The sequence below is a fragment of the Danio rerio genome, chromosome 18 (assembly GCF_049306965.1).
Source record: "Danio rerio strain Tuebingen ecotype United States chromosome 18, GRCz12tu, whole genome shotgun sequence".
In the NCBI taxonomy this organism is placed as follows: Eukaryota; Metazoa; Chordata; class Actinopteri; order Cypriniformes; family Danionidae; genus Danio; species Danio rerio.
In genome coordinates, this window is record NC_133193.1 from 34,755,710 (window position 1) to 34,773,815 (window position 18,106).

Below are 18,106 nucleotides of genomic sequence, written 5' to 3' on the forward strand. Positions count from 1 at the left end.
TTAATGCTCATTTTGGATATGCGCATAAAAGGCCCTATCATACACCCGGCGCAGTGTGGCGCAGGGCGTGACGCAGTAGTCTTTTGGTAGTTTAAGCTTGGAGCAAGAGGCGTTTTGAGGCGTTGCGCTACGCTGTTTAAATAGCAAATGCATTAGCGCTCATTTGTGCGCCCATAGGTGTTCTGATCTAAAAAGGAAGGCGTTCTGAGGCGGACCACTGGCGCGTTGCTATTTTGAGAATCTATTATAGATTTTTCATTAGACCAAAACTAACCCGGTCTAAACTCCGCACTGCTTAATACGCACAAGAGAGCAATAGGCAAATATCTTTACATATGAAAAAATGTAAATATTAAGGATATATATATAGGATATAATAAGAATAGATATAGAATATAAAGGATTAAAATATTACAAAACATATTATTTTCTAGCCTACATAAATATGAAAAAAACACTGCTTTTATGTCTTCTTCATCTCGGGAGGCTTTTTCAGTTCATTCATAACAATTTGCTTTTGTATAATGTTATTATTATTAGCATTATTATTTATTATATCCATATGTTTATTTGTTTTATTAAAAACAAGCTTAGATTTGCCAACCTGTCAGGTTTTAGACCATATGGGGCAAAGCATGTGTTTTAGGATATAACTCAGGTTTTTGAGCACATTTTGCTATTATTATTCATTTATTCGTTTGCTGAAAATTAGAACTGAATTTAGAAAAAGGTTTGAAACTAATATTTGCGCTTAACAAACAAAAGTATTTATTTATTAGTATTTATTTAGTATTAGTATTTATTTAGACTAATTGATGTCTGTGCGTAAAGGTTTCCCTATCCAAGAGTGAAAGTGATCCATTATCTCTCATTCTTACGCAGTAGATGCTCTGTTTAACAGTTTTCTGTTAAAAAAAAAAACTGTGAACTATTAACTGTTTGCTTGTGAAATGTTATATTTTCACTTAGACTTACTTTGCGTCCTGTAAATAGCGAATGCGCTCTTGGCGCAACGCAGCTGACTCTTAAAGGGAATGGGAGATGAGACTTTAAATGGTTTATTCTTAAAACAGACCTATAACTCATTAAGAAAAAAACGAGTCCTGACACACCTTGAAAGCATTTGCGCCCTGAGTTTTGCGCTTTGCGCATGGACTGTCAAAATAGAGCCAAAAAAAACTACTGATGGAAACGTTATGATGCACATAACTTTTGAAAATATGCATAAAAAACACGCACATAACTAAGTAGGATAAACTTTTATTCGATAGAAAAGATACACATAGACTACAATGGAAACACTTTTGCTTAACAAATTACAGTATGTACATTAAAAAAGGTTTGTTATAAGAGATCATATAATGATAAAAATCTGTGTAAATGGACAAACCAGCAGGCTAGGCACACTGAAACACGTCTGAAATGTTGTTTTAGTCATTCCAAAATGCCTTAACTGTTTCAGTATTAGTGTATATTATTAATTACCTCTGAGTGTCTCATGGCTTCAAATGCTCCCACACACACACATATATATATATATATATATATATATATATATATATATATATATATATATATATATATATATATATATATATATATATATAGCTAACACTGTAAAGCAAATGTTTGTTATTATACCTCTAAATATTCATTTCAAGAGTTCACACTTAGATACTGTTTGACAACTTGTTAGCAAGTTAGCAGGTTTGGCATGCTGTCCCGGGAGAGAACCCTGAGCTCGGAGATAGTTGAGCCCAGGGTTCCCGCCAGGTCCATAAAGCATGTGAGGGGAGTACGAGGTCAGGTGTTCTCGAGAGCTCCCCTCGGCAAAAGAGGAAAGGAGGAGAAGGGGTGGATGGGGGGTTTCTTCGGAAAACGAAGATAGGGGTGTACATTTTAGCTAGGTTATTTATAGTGGGTTTGGATCGTTCCGATTGGCTAGCTAATGAGCTTAGATGAGTGGCCGGCTGCAGTCAATCATATCACGTGCTCCTCTCGAAATTAGTTTATGAAACTTCATTTCAAGAGTTCACACTTAGATACTGTTTGACAACTTGTTAGCAAGTTAGCAGGTTTGGCATGCTGTCCCGGGAGAGAACCCTGAGCTCGGAGATAGTTGAGCCCAGGGTTCCCGCCAGGTCCATAAAGCATGTGAGGGGAGTACGAGGTCAGGTGTTCTCGAGAGCTCCCCAAATGCATGAGACTCGGGACAGCAGCCGTGTATTCGAAGAAACTCCCCGAAAGGCTTGAAATGCTATATCCGGCTGCTGGATATAGTGGTTGAAAGTGAAGGGGCTCCGATGGGAGCCAAGGGGGATACGGGCTCTTGCGGGAGCCCGTGCCGAGTTGGCGTGGGCTATAAATACTCCAGCTGGATTAGAAACTAAGGGAAACCCCAGCGGGGGTCAGAGCTGTGGGATGGACGGGGATCCATTTGGAGTCAAATGATGAGGAGTGAAAAGTGAGGACTCCAGCTGGATGAGGGGGTTACTAGGGCTGCGGGGGGGTCAGGGGCTCCTAGGGAGTAATTGCTCGAGGAACACTCCTTGCGGAGATAGAGCTGTGAGGTGACAGCACTATATATAAATATATATGTATATGCAATATATAGATATATATATATATATATAATGGGGAAAACTAAGGCCTTGGGGGGGCGATTTTACTTGACTCCAGCGGGAGTCTAGCTCTTTTGGGCTCTCCAGCGGGAGATAGAGCTGCAAGTGCCATCTCCAGATAGGGACGGGAACGATGGAGGGCGGGTGGAGGCCCCAGCTGAAGGGTGAGTGGCGGTTGGGCGATGACCCCTGCGGGGGTCGAATGCTCGGGAGCAACTCTTGCTAGAGTTAGAGCTTGAGGGTGACAGCACTATATATAAATATATATGTATATGTGATATATAGATATATATATATATATAAAATGGGGAAAAACTAAGGCCTTGGGGGGGGCGATTTTACTTGACTCCAGCGGGAGTCTAGCTCTTTTGGGCTCTCCAGCGGGAGATAGAGCTGCAAGTGCCGTCTCCAGCTAGGGACGGGAACGATGGAGGGCGGGTGGAGGCCCCAGCTGAAGGGTGAGTGGCGTTTGGGCGATGACCCCTGCGGGGGTCGAATGCTCGTGAGCAACTCTTGCGAGTGTTAGAGCTTGAAAGTGACAGCACTATATATAAGTATATATTTATATGCGTGGGTGCATATAGATATATAGATATATAAAAAAAATTTTAAAAAATAAAAGATAAATGTGAAAAATAAATAAGAAATAAAGAAAAATAAGGTCTAGGGCCGGGGAGGGTCAGTGACTCGTGCTCGTGTCACAGCTCAGGGTTGGGTGAGCTAATTTTGGCCAACTCCAGTAGGAGTCGGGAGAGATGATGGGGAGATGGAGACTTCTACTGGAGGGTGACGGGCGGAATAGGTGCTCTGGGAGTGTTCCAGCGGGAACTGAGCATGAGGGTGGCAGCACTATATATAAATTTATATTTATATGCGTGGGTGCATATGAATATACATTTATATAAAACAAATCGAACAGAGAAAATAAATAAAATAAGACTATATTATATAGCATTATAAGAAATGATATATAATAAATAAAAGCTAGGGCTGGGGCAAGACTAATATGATTCCTGCCGGAATCAAAGCTCTGTGTAACGTTGTACGGGTTCAGAGCCAAGGGGCGGGGTCCTACAGAAGTCCTAGAATGGGGTGGGGGCAGTGGAGACTTCTGTGGCAGCGGCCTGGGGGGGCGGAGTGGCAGAAGGGGGCTTGGGCAGGAGGAACGTCTGCTGTAGTAAGGTGAGTGTCTAGGTAGAGAAGCTGAGTGCAACTCAAGCTGGAAGAAGGGAAACCCTTAGGAGGCTGGGTCGTGCCTGCTCCTTTACATAATTGGGTAGCTCTTCCGCCCCTGGGGAGCTGGCATGGCTGGGTCTTGACTTGTCCCTGGATTATGCCTGTACCCTTGGCCGCTGGGATTGGCATTTCTGCTAGTGAGGGTCCTCTGGGCTTCCTTAAGATGGCTGTGGCTCAGCCTAATGTAAGATTTAAAGGTGTCGGAAGACCATCTTCCAAGTGTTTGTATGTGTTGTTGCGTTAACCCTTTGTGTGCGGCTGTAGTGGCGGCTCCGATTCTGAATGAATGGCTGGAGTATGATTCTGATGGGAAGCCTGAATGATGTAGGGTAGCTTTGAGGTGTTTTTGGAACCAAAAGCGTGTCACTGGGTTGTGTGTGTCGTCTATGAACAGGGGGGCTGAGGGACTGTTGCTTAGTGATTTCCTATAGTGTATATAAGCTAGGAGTGTTTGGAAGGGGCTTGTGGAGGAGGGGATGTTAAATATGTAGATGCAATGTCCTTTTCTTGATTGATCTGTTTTGCTTTGTTTGATGAGGAAAGAAATTGTCTCCTCATCAATCAGGGTCAGATCAGCTATAGTGGGGTGGATAGAAGGATCAAATTTTGATGTTACTGTAAATTCAGAACATCTGAGAAATCCGAAAAAGGCAAGAATAAACATTGCATCTAGTGTGCGGTCTGTATGAAAAGATATGTAGCCTTTCCTGAGCGTGGAAATGCATTTGGAGAGTATGTTATGTGTGATGGGCAATCTGGCATCTGGGGTGGGGGGGCTTTCTGTATGCCTTTAATAAGAAGGCTGACTTGAGAGTTGGCAATGGATTCAGAAATGGAGCCGTACATGAGTTTGTGAAAAAAACTGAATACCACTTAAATAGCTCTTAATGGAGTTTGCCTGCATGTTTTTATGAAAATGAAGGTATGTAATAAATGAGCTTATTGTAAGCAGGGAGAAATCTGGGAATATGGTGTTGTATGTGAAATGAAAGTGTTTGAATGTTTTCCATGCAGTGAGATATGCTTGTAAGGTCCTTGGAGCCACAGCCTGCAGAATGAGGGATATGGATGTTTGGTGCAGCTCATGCATTGGATGATTTATTGGAATATCATCTCTGAATAAGGAGGGATGGGAGTCGGGTGCTGCTCTGCCTCCGGCGCTAGTTGTCTGAATCTCTGGAAAAGAAAGCGAGAAAGAGCGTCAGCAATTTGGTTATGAAAACCGGGCACATGTATAGCAGTTATGATAAATTGTTTTTTGGCTGCGGTCCAAATAAGGCGACGGAGAAGCGGCATTAAAGCGGGAGAGTGAGAGCGCCCTCTGTTAATGCAGTGCACAACGGCTTCGTTGTCACAGTGAATGAGAATGCTAGAGGCAGACCATTCGTCTCCCCATAATAAGGCAGCGGCTACTATGGGGTATAATTCGAATAAAGCAGACGAATATTGAGGTAGAGGAGTTTCCAGCATTTGAGAGGGCCAATCAGAGGCGAACCAGCGGCCTTGGTAGAAACCACCGAATCCTACCGAGGGAGCTGCGTCCGTGTATAGCTGGATGTCTACGGGGGATGCAATTAGATCGCTATACAGGAATGAGCAGCCGTTCCAGCACTTAAGGAAGGAAATCCACAGGCTGAGTTCATTGCGGCAGGGGTCGGATAACGTTATGTTATCTTCTAAGCTGTGGACGGAAGCTGCGAGTTGTAGGAGGTGAGTGATAAACGGGCGACCCTGAGGAATGATACGCATAGCGAAATTAAGATGTCCTAATATTGATAGCAGTTCGCGTTTAGAACATTCATGTTTCTCCAAAAATATGGAAGATAGAGAAATGATTCGATCAATTTTCTCTTTGGGCAGCGAAGCTTCAAATTTTTGGGAGTCCAAATTAATGCCTAGAAATTCTAAGCGAGTGCTGGGTCCAGCGGTTTTTTCTTCTGCAAGGGGGATACCCAGCCTAGCGAAAACTGCTTTAGTAGTCGCTAGGTGTTGAGCAGGTGGGGTATGGGGGGGAGAGATGATGAGGAAATCATCAAGGAGGTGGACTACGTGCGGGATTCCGTAATTATTAGCGAGGATCCAACATATAGCTTCTGAAAGCATGTCGAAAATTTTGGGGCTGCTTCTGCAGCCGAACGTAAGACGGACTGCGAAATAAAATTGGGATTTCCAATTGATGCCAAAGAGGTGCCAGAAATCAGGGTGTAACGGCATAATTTTGAAAGCTGACGTAATGTCAACTTTAGCGAGCCAAGCGTTACGGCCGACGAGTTTAATTAGAGAAATTGCTTGGTCTATGTCATGGTAGTTCAATGAGAATTCATCGGGTGAAATTAAACTATTAATGCTTGAAAAGGCAGAATTATGAGGAGAAGACAGGTCGATTATTAGTCGTTTTTTCCCAGAAAATTTTCTGGTTGCTACGCCGATTGGACTAATCCGATAGGTGCTAAACGGGGGGGCAAGAAAGGGACCGATCATAAATTTATTATCGATCTCTTTCTTGATTAGATGATCCACCACATCTGGTTCGGCGTTAGCGGATTGGAGATTAGGACATGCGAGGTTATAGGAAGGAAGGGTCGAAACACCAGGGTGGAATCCATTAGACAGACCTGAAATGAGAAATTCAGAAAAATTAGGATCTGGGTGCAAGCATAATTCAGAATACAGATTAGAAATATCAACAGGAGTCGACAAGTAATTTCTATGTTTTTTATTTGCTTTTAGTACTTGGCAGACGACACGAGCGTGTGCGCCGCCGCAGTAGCTACAAGTGTGCAGGAATTTGCACGGGTGGCGAAAGCATCTAGCGATATTAAAGCTTTGACAGATTTGAGAAGGAGGGTTTTGAGAGGAGGGAGGAGGAAGTAGAGAGGGGATAGTGGAAGTAGAAGGGCGAGGTACGTAGCTGGTGGATTTTGGGGTTTGTAGTTCTTTATCGGCGGAGGGAATTACGAAGGGACAGGAAGTGGTCGGGTGAAGGTTAGAGCGGCAGACCGCGCAGGATAGATTGCGACATCCTAAGAATACTCTGTTGTGGAGATCAGTGTCCAAAGCCCCCCAATAAGTACACTGATTCCACTGAGTGACGCGAATTGTGCATTTAGCTGAGAATAATTTATGATATGTGTAGAAATGTGTTCCCCCATAGGAGGAAAATGGGGAAAAACTGAGCCTCCTATGGGGAAAAACTGAGCAGATGGTTTCTGTGTATCGTGCGAAGGCTACGTGAAATTCGGCAATGGAGAGTGTGCGAGTTTGTGAACTGACTGGTGGTTTAAGGGTAATAGTGAATTCGCCGCAATCCACCTGTCGCTCTGCCGAGGGAGGTGCTATGGGTGAAAGGAGTGTTGAAAGGTCTATGTCGGCACCTGATAAGATGAGGTTTCTGATGGCATTGGAGATCGGGGGTGGTTCCAGGACTGGAGCATTTTGCGGAATGGGAAGGGGTGTGGCGGTGCTTAGAGTGAAGGGGGGCCGTGCGGAAGAGATGTTAGTACGAAGAGTAGACTGTTGGGGAGGGTTAGTAATGACAGTGGGTGCTTGGTGGAGGGATGTAGAGGGGAAAAAGGAGGTAGTAGAAGAGGGGAAATTAGTAGGAAGAGGAACGGCGTTATGGATCGTAGGAAAAGTTTGAGTGGGAAAAAACTGAGTTGAAGAATGGGGAAGGTTAGAAGGGAGAATAGAATGAGGAGGGTTGAGAGAGGGAGAGATGTCTGGAAGAGCAGGAATGGAGTTTCCGCTGGAAGGTGGAGCTGGAGGCCAGAGAAGGGGAGTGGGAAGTCCTGGAGTGGCGTGATTTTCCTGTGGATTGTCTGTGTTTTGAAAGGTAATGGTAACGGGTGCAGACTGTCCAGTAGCGTGAGGTAGCTTTTTATTTGTTTTCCTGGTTGCTTTCTTGGGTGCTCCGGGGTGGTTAGTTGCTTGCTGTGCAGAAGTCGGTTGAGGATAGGGGGTGTGCCGGGATCGAGTTGGTCTGCTGTCCTGAGGGGGAGGAGTTGGTGAAGGGATGGTTTCGTAGAGTTTCAACAGTTCAGCTTTGTTGCAGCGGTTAGGGATGGATATACCGGCGTTTGTAATGGTCTGACGGAGTTCGGCGACTGTCATTTTATTTGAGATGAGGGATGAGGATCTTGCAGATGCGTATGATGAAGATGGAGAAGGTAAGTTGCGGTTTGGGGTTATGGGGGATGGAGACTGTGTACGGCGATGGGTCCTTGAAACTGTAGAGCGGATGGGTCTTCTGCCTCTTATGGGAGCTTCGGTGTTTGTTTGGTTTCCGGTTGGGGCTTGTTGTCCTTGTGCTGGTGTTCCTAGGGGAGCGGGTGTATCGTCTCTTTCCATGATGTTGTTGTTTAGTTGATGATGGCGTGTCCGTTGAATTTTTTGAGTTTTGTTGTTGCTGTCGTTGTTGATTTGTAGTAGGTTGAAGTTAATGTCGCAGGCGATGGTATGGTAGATGAAGATTTGAGGATTTGAAGAGGAGCTGTGTCCGTCCTTCTGTGCTTCTTCGGAAAACGAAGATAGGGGTGTACATTTTAGCTAGGTTATTTATAGTGGGTTTGGATCGTTCCGATTGGCTAGCTAATGAGCTTAGATGAGTGGCCGGCTGCAGTCAATCATATCACGTGCTCCTCTCGAAATTAGTTTATGAAACTTCATTTAAATTTAATTGCATAACAATTGGTTAACCTTTTGAATACATATACATGATTTTACATATTCTAGAATATATATATTCATTCTTTTTCTTTTTTGGCTTAGTCCCTTTATTTGTCAGGGGTTGCCACAGCGGAATGAACCGCCAACTTATCCAGCATATGTTTTACACAGCGGATGCCCTTCCAGCCGCAACCAAGTACCGGGAAACACCCATTTACACTCATACATTCGAACACGGGGAGAACTTGCAACCGGGGCTTGAACCAGGGACCTTCTTGCTGTGAGGCGACGGTGCTAACCACTGTGCTGCCCTATGTGCTCTATACGGGTGAGTGGGCTTCACAAACCACATGGAGGGCACTCTCTTGCTGTCTTAATGCACTAGACATTTTGTTAGAAATAACCATGTGCGTTTCATTTTTTTTCATATAACTGCTATTTTATATCATAGCACTTAAGTTTTGCCTTGATATTTTATATCTCTTGTTTGAATACACTATGAACAGCAGCTGCGCTAATAATTTTTTTTGTTCCCTATTTCCACCTGGGGATATTCTTCCCGAGGCCTCTAGAGATCATGACCTGTGAAGAGATGATGCCACCATAGAGGACTTCTAGATGTATCCAGAATCCTACCAGACCGTTTCATGAGCAGATGCTGTGGTGGTCATGGAGGAGTGGAGAGCATGAGACTGATTAATAAAAGACCCCAGTGACAGATAAGTGCCCGCATTGATCCTGTGGTCCAGCCTGAAAACCCGCTGATGACCTACTCACACCTGCAGCTTCTCCACGATGGACGCCCAGTGTTCTTCAACCTCCAGCTCCTAGACTGCAGCTCTGCATGTGTAGTGTGGCCAGAGGAGAAATGGTTGTGCCCAACTGAGCCTTGTTTCTCTCAAGATTTATTCCTTCACTTTCTTCAATTGGTAAAGTTGTGTTCCTCCACTGTCGCCACTGGCTTGCTTGGTTTGGGACTTGTGGAGCTGCGCATCGATGGATTTGCTCTTCAGTGTTTGGACATTCAGCAGTGAAAACTAAACCACACTGAACTAAAGTGAATTTAATAATAGTTAAGCTGCTTTGACACAATCGGGTAGGTGGAGCTACCGCCAAAAAACTAGGGTCCTAAAAATGCGGTCCTATAAATGCAGGCCTGAAAGTGCAGCTACACCAGTTGTGCAGGATCATACTATTGGCTAAATGTAGCAAAGTAACAGTACTGATTTTTCTCTAATTATTTACTTGAGTAAGAGTAAAAATACACATATTTAAATGTACTAAAAAAGTACACTTTACACATTAATTTTACTCAAGTCAATGTAACGAAGTAAATGTAACTCGTTACTACCCACCTCTGACCTCTCTTTCCTGTGGCAGTCGATCTTTCTTTAGATCAGACTGAACTAAAGATCTATGACAGAAAGTCTAAAAACTGATAAAACTGGTAGAACTTTCTGCACATCACAAATTTAGCTTGGGCCAATTTGCTGCATCTGATGACATACAGTTCTACATTAGGTAAGATAAGTAGTTTTAAAATGTTAAATGTGCTTACAGTATTTTTATAGCCCTACAGAGTCACACTTTTTTGTGCCTGTTTAAAGCTGGACCAACCAACGCAATAGACATGATGTATGTCGCGTTTTTTAAAGTATGCAAATGTAAACTTACTTGTAAACCAAATACGTTGCCGGATTCTTTCATTGGCAATAGAGATAAAGTACTTATTAAGTGCTTCATCAGCCTCGGGTCATGAACCGATGCAGAACCTATATTTTATGAGCTGAGACATGACTGAATTATCATGCGTATGTTTGGCTGACCATATAATTAGAATTAAAGGGGCCGACCTTTCGAGCTTCAATGTATGAGTGGTGTCCGGGTACTGTTAAGACAACACATTATTTTCTTGAAGAAACAATGATATTGAGTCAAGCTTATCCACATAATAAAGGAGGTCTTAATCGTCCCAAAAATATCAATAACTCAGTTTCGTCTAAAAAAAAAAAAAAAAAAAAATTAAGTAATGGTCTTTTGCCTTTGCACAACAGAGTTGGTCTCTAAACAGATGCAGACCTCAGCCCTATTTCCTGAGCTGAGACTATCTCAATCTAAGGACACAGAACAACACCCTGCAAACACCCAAAATTCTACTTAAAGTAAAACTTTTACTGAGTTGCTACATGATGCTAGTGTGGAGCAGAGTGTACCAGTGGCGCTGTTCGTATCAAGTGCAGAGAGTTTGCAAGATGGAGGAAGAGAGTCTGAAACAATGATTGGGTGCGAGAGAGCGTAGGTTCCTGTGGTGTGTGGTGGCTCAGGAGTAATGTGGATGTTGAGAGACAGAAGGAAATGATCCGATGTGTGTAGTGGAGTTACTAGTGTTTAATCAACGAAACAATATCGAGTGTAAATAAGGTCTAGCTGAGTACCTGATTTGTGAGTAGCAGAAGTAGGTGCTCTTTTGAGGTCAAAAGAGACAAGCAGAGTCTGGAAGTCAGTAGCTTGAGGTCTTTAAATCTGGATGTTGAAGTCACCTAGTACTAGTGGTGTCATAATCATAAAAAGATGAGAGAAGAACATCCAGTTCATCTAAGAAGTGACCTAATGTACCTGGTTGGCGGTAGATGACAACCACAATTATGTAGAAGGGGTGGATAATGGTGACTGCATGGAATTCAAAGGAGCTGATCTTTGCCAGGGACGGTCTCTGAGTAAATTTACTTTCCTTGGAAATCAGTAGTCCAGTCCCACCCCCTCTCCCTGTCTGACGAGGAGTTTGGGAAAAAGAGAAATTAGCAGAAAGAGCTGCATGTGTAGCAGTGTCCTCCGGTCTTAACCAGGTCTCAGTTAGAGCCATGAGATTATAGTCAGAATGTGTAGCTATGGAGGTAATAAAATCTGCCTTGTTAACAGCAGATTGACAATTCCAGAGGCCCACAGAGAGAGAGAGTTGTGAAATAGCAGATACATGTATCGAACGAAGGTTGTTAGGATTACACCTGCAGCGTACCTCCCGTGCTTTGCAAGTGTTAGTAACAACAATAATTAGTAAACACATCATAAAATCCCAATGAAAACAATAATAAATGCAAAGATAAATTAAAATAAATAAGTAAAGTACTCAAGTGCTTTGTTGGTGTCTTTGCTCGGTAGTAGGCTTGTGCCGGTATTCGGTAATGCGATAAATCACGGTAATGAATATGCACGATATTGTTATCGCGGGCACTTCAAAATACCGTGAAAAATAATATATCCGGATTTTTATTCTTAGAACGCGCCTTAGCTTATTTTCCATCAACCACTTGAAGAAACACTGCGTATATGCTGCGCAGAACTGATGCGCACTCTGATGTAAACAATCCCCACATGTAGAAGCACTGTGTGCACGCAGTGCGCGCCGCCGCTGCCACCGCACTATAATCCTCACACGAAGAAGAAGCATGGCGGAAGGAGGAACGCTGCCGACAATTTATTCCCCTTCAGCTTATTTTCCATCAACCGCTTGAAGAAACACTGCGTATATGCTGCGCAGAACTGATGCGCACTCGGATGTAAACAATCCCCGCATGTAGAAGCACTGTGTGCACACAGTGCGCGCCGCCGCTGCCACCGCTCTCTTATCCTCACACGAAGAAGCATGGCGGAAGGAGGAACGCTGCCGACAATTTATCCCCCTTCAAAAAGGGTAAAGTCAGAGGTTTGGAAATATTTGGGTTCCAAAAAAATGCAGAGGGATTGCTGATCGAAGACGGTTTCCCTTTGTGTAAAACATGTGGACGGAAAGTGGCTGCTAAACACGGGAACACGTCTAACATGTTTGCTCATATTCGCGACAACCATCCACTGCAATTCAGGGAGATAAAGGTAAGACACTTAATTTCTCATGCTGAATACCACATAAAACAACTATTTGAAAGACAGGATTGCAAAATTACGTTAACTTATTTCCATTTGCTGCGTGTTGCTTGCTTCCATGTAAGTTAGTTTAAGAATTAGCATAAACTCCACTTGCTACACTTAAGTTTGCATCTCGTATTTTAACAACAAAATACAATACTCAGCTAAAAGTAAGTTCTGTAATTAATAATTGAAGTTAGGCAGAATAATGTGATTTTAAGTTAAAAAGGAATGCAACACAATCATACATTAGAGTAAACTTGATGTTTACATGTTTACAAGAGAGTACTAGTAAAGTGCAAAACTTAAGCTCATCATCTTGTGTTTTCTATTACTAAAATATAGTATGAAATGACAGATGCATTTAGTTGAAAGTTGCAACTTGGGTTATTTTTAGTCTAAAAACAAAAACAAAAAAAAACGAAAATTTACTTTGCTTGTATTCTCTGTCTGAACAGCATCTTTTATTTAAATTATCAGAGGTATGAAGTAATATTTTTCATTCCTATTTTACAGAGTGGCCATGCATCTAGCAGTGCTGGTTCATCTTCAGCTGAAGCCATCGTTCAACCAACAGTTCAAGAGGCATTCCAGCGTCAGGCTTCATATGGACCTTCATCTCATCGGGCCAAGGAAATCAATCATGCCATAGCATATTGTATTGCTAAAGACATGATCCCCATTTACACAGTAGCAAAACCAGGATTTCTGAAACTGATGAAGACAACAGTTCCACTTTACAAAGTTCCCTCACAGAAGTTTTTCTCTAAGACAGAATTACCCAAAATGTATAACAGTCTAAAAGAGGATGTTGGCAAGCGTATAGCCCAAGGAAAATGGTATGCAGCAACTACTGACCTATGGACCAGCAGTGGAGGAAGTGGTCATCCATACATCAGCTTCACCATCCACTACCTCACAGATTGGAAACTTCAATCAAACTGCCTGGAAACACAGTTTTTTCCAGAAGACCACACTGCTGACAATATCAGTGAATTTTTTGATAACATGTTGCAGGAGTGGGGCATCAACAAAGAGTTTTTTGTTAGTATTACAACTGATAATGCTACAAACATGAAAAAGGCATTCGAGACCACCTTTCCTGGCCAGTGGTTTGGGTGTTTTGGCCACAACTTGAATCTGGCCATTTCTAAAGCTCTGAAAATCCAGAGGGTGGACACAGCTGTCCGAAGCTGTCGACATTTGGTGCAGGGATTTTCAAGAAGCTGGAAGAGAAGAAGAGAGCTCAGAAATAAACAAGAGGCCTTAAATGTCCCTCAGAGGTCACTTATCCATGATGTAGTCACTAGATGGGGATCGACACAGAAAATGCTGCAGAGGTTTATTGAACAACAGCAGGCAGTCTGTGCTGTACTGGCAACGGAGAGAGGTGCATGGCATTTGATCCCAAAGGATGCAGATATTGCAGTCATTGAACAAGTCTTGCAAATCCTTCAACCACTCAGTGCTTTTACTGATGCTTTGGCTTCAGAGAGCAGGGTAAGTCTGTCAGCCCTGAGGCCGGTGCTAAGTCACATCATCTCAGACATTCTTGAGGTCAAAAATGAAGACAGTGCCCTCACCATAGACCTGAAGAGGGTAATGAAGTCAGATCTTGAATCCAGGTACAGTGTTGATGCAAAGAAGGTGATGGACTTGACAAGCTTCATTGATCCCCGGTTTAAAGGAAGCTTTTCTGATGACCTTGATGCCACGGTTAACTGCTGTATTGAGGAAGCCTCAAAACTGGCAGAAATGACAACACTGAGTGAGGGAGCTGCCCAAACAGAGCAAAGCAGCTCAACCCCCATGCCCTTTACTCACACACACACACCCACCTCTGAAAAACAGCAGCAAAGCTTGGCCACCCTGCTCAACAAAATCACCTCCACAAGGCAGCAGAGAGCAGAGGAGCAGGAGGGTGAAGGCAGCATGAAGTCAAAGACTGAAGCTGAGATCAAACTGTATCTTTCTCTGCCACTAATAAAATCAGAGGCAGATCCATTGCAGTGGTGGAGTTTGCATGCTGAAGAACTTCCTCATCTTGCTACCTTGGCTGAGAAGTTTCTCTGCATTCCTGCAACAAGTGTTCCCTCAGAGAGGGTATTTAGTGCCAGTGGACATATCCTCTCACCTCAGCGTTCAAAGCTCAAGCCAGAAAAAGTGAACATGCTCACATTTTTGCACTTTAATCTCAAGGACTAAAATATGCCAGGCAGCCCAGAAGAGATACCAGGAATTGGTTGAAAATGTTTATTGTTGATTCATTAAAAATAGTTTTTTGCTCTTAAATCTATTTAAAAACGTATAACAAATGTTGTTCTTTTGCAGTTTGCACATTCACTTTAATATAATTGCTCAAGTTTACTTTTAAATTGTGTATTGTTTTTATTTATATTTATTTGTATTTAAATGTTTGAAGTACTTTTAGTTAATTAAAAAGTTCTTAAAGTTACTAAGTTGACGAAACTGAAGTTTTTTGTGTTTTTTTACCTGTTTCTCTAGTAAAATTACAATATCGTGATAATACCGTATACCGTGATAAAAGCTCAATCAATTAATCGCAGCATGAAAATGTGATACCGGCACATGCCTACTCGGTAGAGTTGCGCAGGTAGAGTCGATGGTCTTCACACTCATCGTTCTTCACATGAGGCTGCCGCGACCGCTGCCGCAGTGAGACTAGCTGCTTACATACACCCCTGAGAGCATTGCTGATTGAATTCAGCTGGACACGCCTCAAGAGTAAAAACAACAGAAACTGAGGTGGGGGGCGCGAAACCATTCGCGATAAACACACACAAGATCTTACATTAACCAAGGAAACAGTGAGTAAACTTTCTAGCACCACACACAAACTATTGAAAACAAATCTAAATGTCCTAGAACCATACACAAACAACTGAAAAATATAGCTGCAAGCAGCAATTAACGGGGGTCAAGCAGTTTAGCAGGGTAAGGTCATATAGCAGTTAAGACGCCTGTAAGTAGTTTAATCGACAACGAAATATACGATTAGAGTGTTAAAGTTTATAGATTGAGCTAACAAATGTTTGATTAAACATTCCAGAAAAGCAATTTCAGTTTTTACATATTGACAAATTTTTTATGAACATTTCGAGTGACCGCTTTTATGTTAAAGACAAGACATGTCAAATTTTAAGTTAATCAGATAAATGGTTACTCAGATACAGTGATTTTACAATGTATAGCGCCATCATGTGGCCATTGTCTACGAGTTTTATGCTATGACCTTAGACTGACCTCTTGCATATGTGTAACAAGTTTGGTGAAGATATTTTAATTCCTTCATGAGTTATGGCTATTTTAGCTCTTCTTAATAAAAATGACAAAAGAGCAGTGAATACGCTATTAGTGATCTCCTACTGCCATCTAGTGGCCACAGTGTAATTTATTTATGTGATTACAGCCATTTAGGTGTGCATAAACATATCCCTTCTATAATTGAGCATGTTCTAACTGTAATAAATGAAAAATTTGTATTTTATTAAAATAATTAAAAGTCTACAGAGTAAAAAGTGTGAAAAGCTTTGACTAAATTTGATCTTAAATGCATTAACTGTGTTCATGCCATGTCAGTTTGGGATTCAGAATGCATTACATAACATTACATCACATTCTTTGCTATAGAGCAGTAAAATAAACAATAAGTGGTCTGTTACTGCCATCTAGAAGCCACAGTTGTGCTTTTCTTTACACATGTTTTAAAACAATGTGTTTAATCATAGAACCAGTTTTACCTATTAGAATTATTATGAAGAGGTTAACTGGGACCAAATTAGATGTTTAATGCATAACAGTGTTTACATCAGGTCAAAATATGATTCAGAATGATCCTAAATGCAATTCCCCTGACTTTAAACTTAAAAAAATGTAAAACAACAAAGGTATGCAAATGTTTTGAACAATAAATAAGTGGTCTTGTTGTGACATCTAGTGGTTAGAAATGGTAGGTGACAGTTAAAAGTCTGTGCTATAGTGGCTAAAATGATATAATATTGAAAATGTGTTTGAGACCTTTAAACATCCAAGATGGACAGATAAAATAACTTATAAATCATTTCAGTGATAAGTGTGTAAATGAAGCACATTTACTTAATTTTTAAGCCATTTTAGCATGTTTTTAGAACCATTTCCACTATTATAGCGCCACCTATTGCCCAATCTCCACAAGATTTTGCATGTTTATTCACATTGGTATGCCACATCTGCTCACCAATTTCTGTGATGTTTTGGGTTTTCCTTATTGGTTTACAGGCATGTAGGTTCGTGTAGACACGCCCCTTTTGTAAATGAGCCTGTTACAGCTATCTAAAATGGAAAGTTCAACTTTTTTTTGATAATTATTAATCTACTCAGTCCAGAGGTTTATACAACACTGGTTTCGTTGCGATTGAGTTAAAAACCAGGGACTAGTTCGCAAAAGTAGGTTTTGTTTATATTGATGGTTTTTTAATGAACAGTTTGAGTAACAGCAGTGGTCTTAGTCTCAAACTGTTCAGTATGAGCAGACCTATCATATGATATGTAGATTGAGTGTTTTTAGTGTAATAGTGTGTAAATGAAGCAAATTTACTTTATTTTTAAGCGATTTAGCATTATTTAAAGACTATTTTTGCTATTATAGCGCCACCTATGGTTTGATCTTCACAAAATTTTGCAAGTTTCTTCACATTGATATGCCACATGTGCTCACCAATTTCTGTGATGTTTTGAGTTTTCCTCATTGGTTTACAGGCATGTAGGTTCGTGTGGACACGCCTCTTTTGTAAATTAGCCTGTTACAGCTAGCCAAAGTAAAAAGTTAAACTTTTTTTTGATAATTATTGATCTACACAGTCCAGAGATTCTAACAACACTGGTTTCGTCGCGACTGAACTAAAAACCAGGGACTAGTTCGCAAAAGTAGGTTTTTCCTATATTAATGAATATTTAACGAACGGTGTGAGTGAGAGCAGTGGTTTGAGTGTCAAACTGTTCGGTATGAGCAGGCCTATCATATGATATGTATTTTGTGTGGTTGCGCAAAAGGTTGTGTGATACACAACCCATTACACACTAAAAATACGTAAAATCGCCCCCTAGTGGCCGATTTCTTTCAAAATTCTTACAGACCTCAAGGACCGTGAGTCGAACATGCCCAGCGAGTTTCGTTTCGATCACTCATCGTTAACCTTGTTAAATGGCTGCTCAATTTTTATTGGCTAATGGCGGCCATGTTTTTTGAGATATGCCAATGTCCTTATAGTATGTTTTGACAACTTGGTCAAAGACACTGCATGCCAAATTTCAAGCTGATTGGAGTAATGGTTGTAAGGTTAGAGTAATTTTTATGTTTTTTTAACTTTATAGCGCCACCATGTGGCCAAAGTCCACGGGTTTTGCACTGTCACATCAAATTAAGCGTACACGTATGTGTACCAAGTTTGGTGATGATATCTCATTCCTTTCAAAAGTTATAGCTACAATTAGCAATTAGCTTCAATTAGCATCGAACATTGTTGTGTACTGTTTCGTGCGAGAAAAAAAATGTCAACTTTTTTTTGATAATTATTGATATTCAGTGTCCAGAGAACATTTCAGAGCTGGTTTGGTTCAGATTGGGCAAAAAACCTAGGACTAGTTCGCAAAAGTAGGTTTTGGACAAATCGCGATGTAGC

At 41.6% G+C, this 18,106-nt stretch overlaps 1 protein-coding gene across 1 annotated transcript; it reads left to right on the forward strand.

Moving 5' to 3' along the window:
* Nucleotides 1-12,153: 12,153 nt before the first annotated feature.
* LOC141378704 (E3 SUMO-protein ligase ZBED1-like) lies at nt 12,154-14,882 on the forward strand. Its single transcript, XM_073929789.1, has 2 exons — nt 12,154-12,392; nt 12,942-14,882. The coding sequence occupies exons 1-2, from the start codon at nt 12,342-12,344 to the stop codon at nt 14,628-14,630; spliced, it is 1,740 nt and encodes a 579-aa protein (XP_073785890.1). The 5' UTR covers nt 12,154-12,341; the 3' UTR covers nt 14,631-14,882.
* Nucleotides 14,883-18,106: the final 3,224 nt, after the last annotated feature.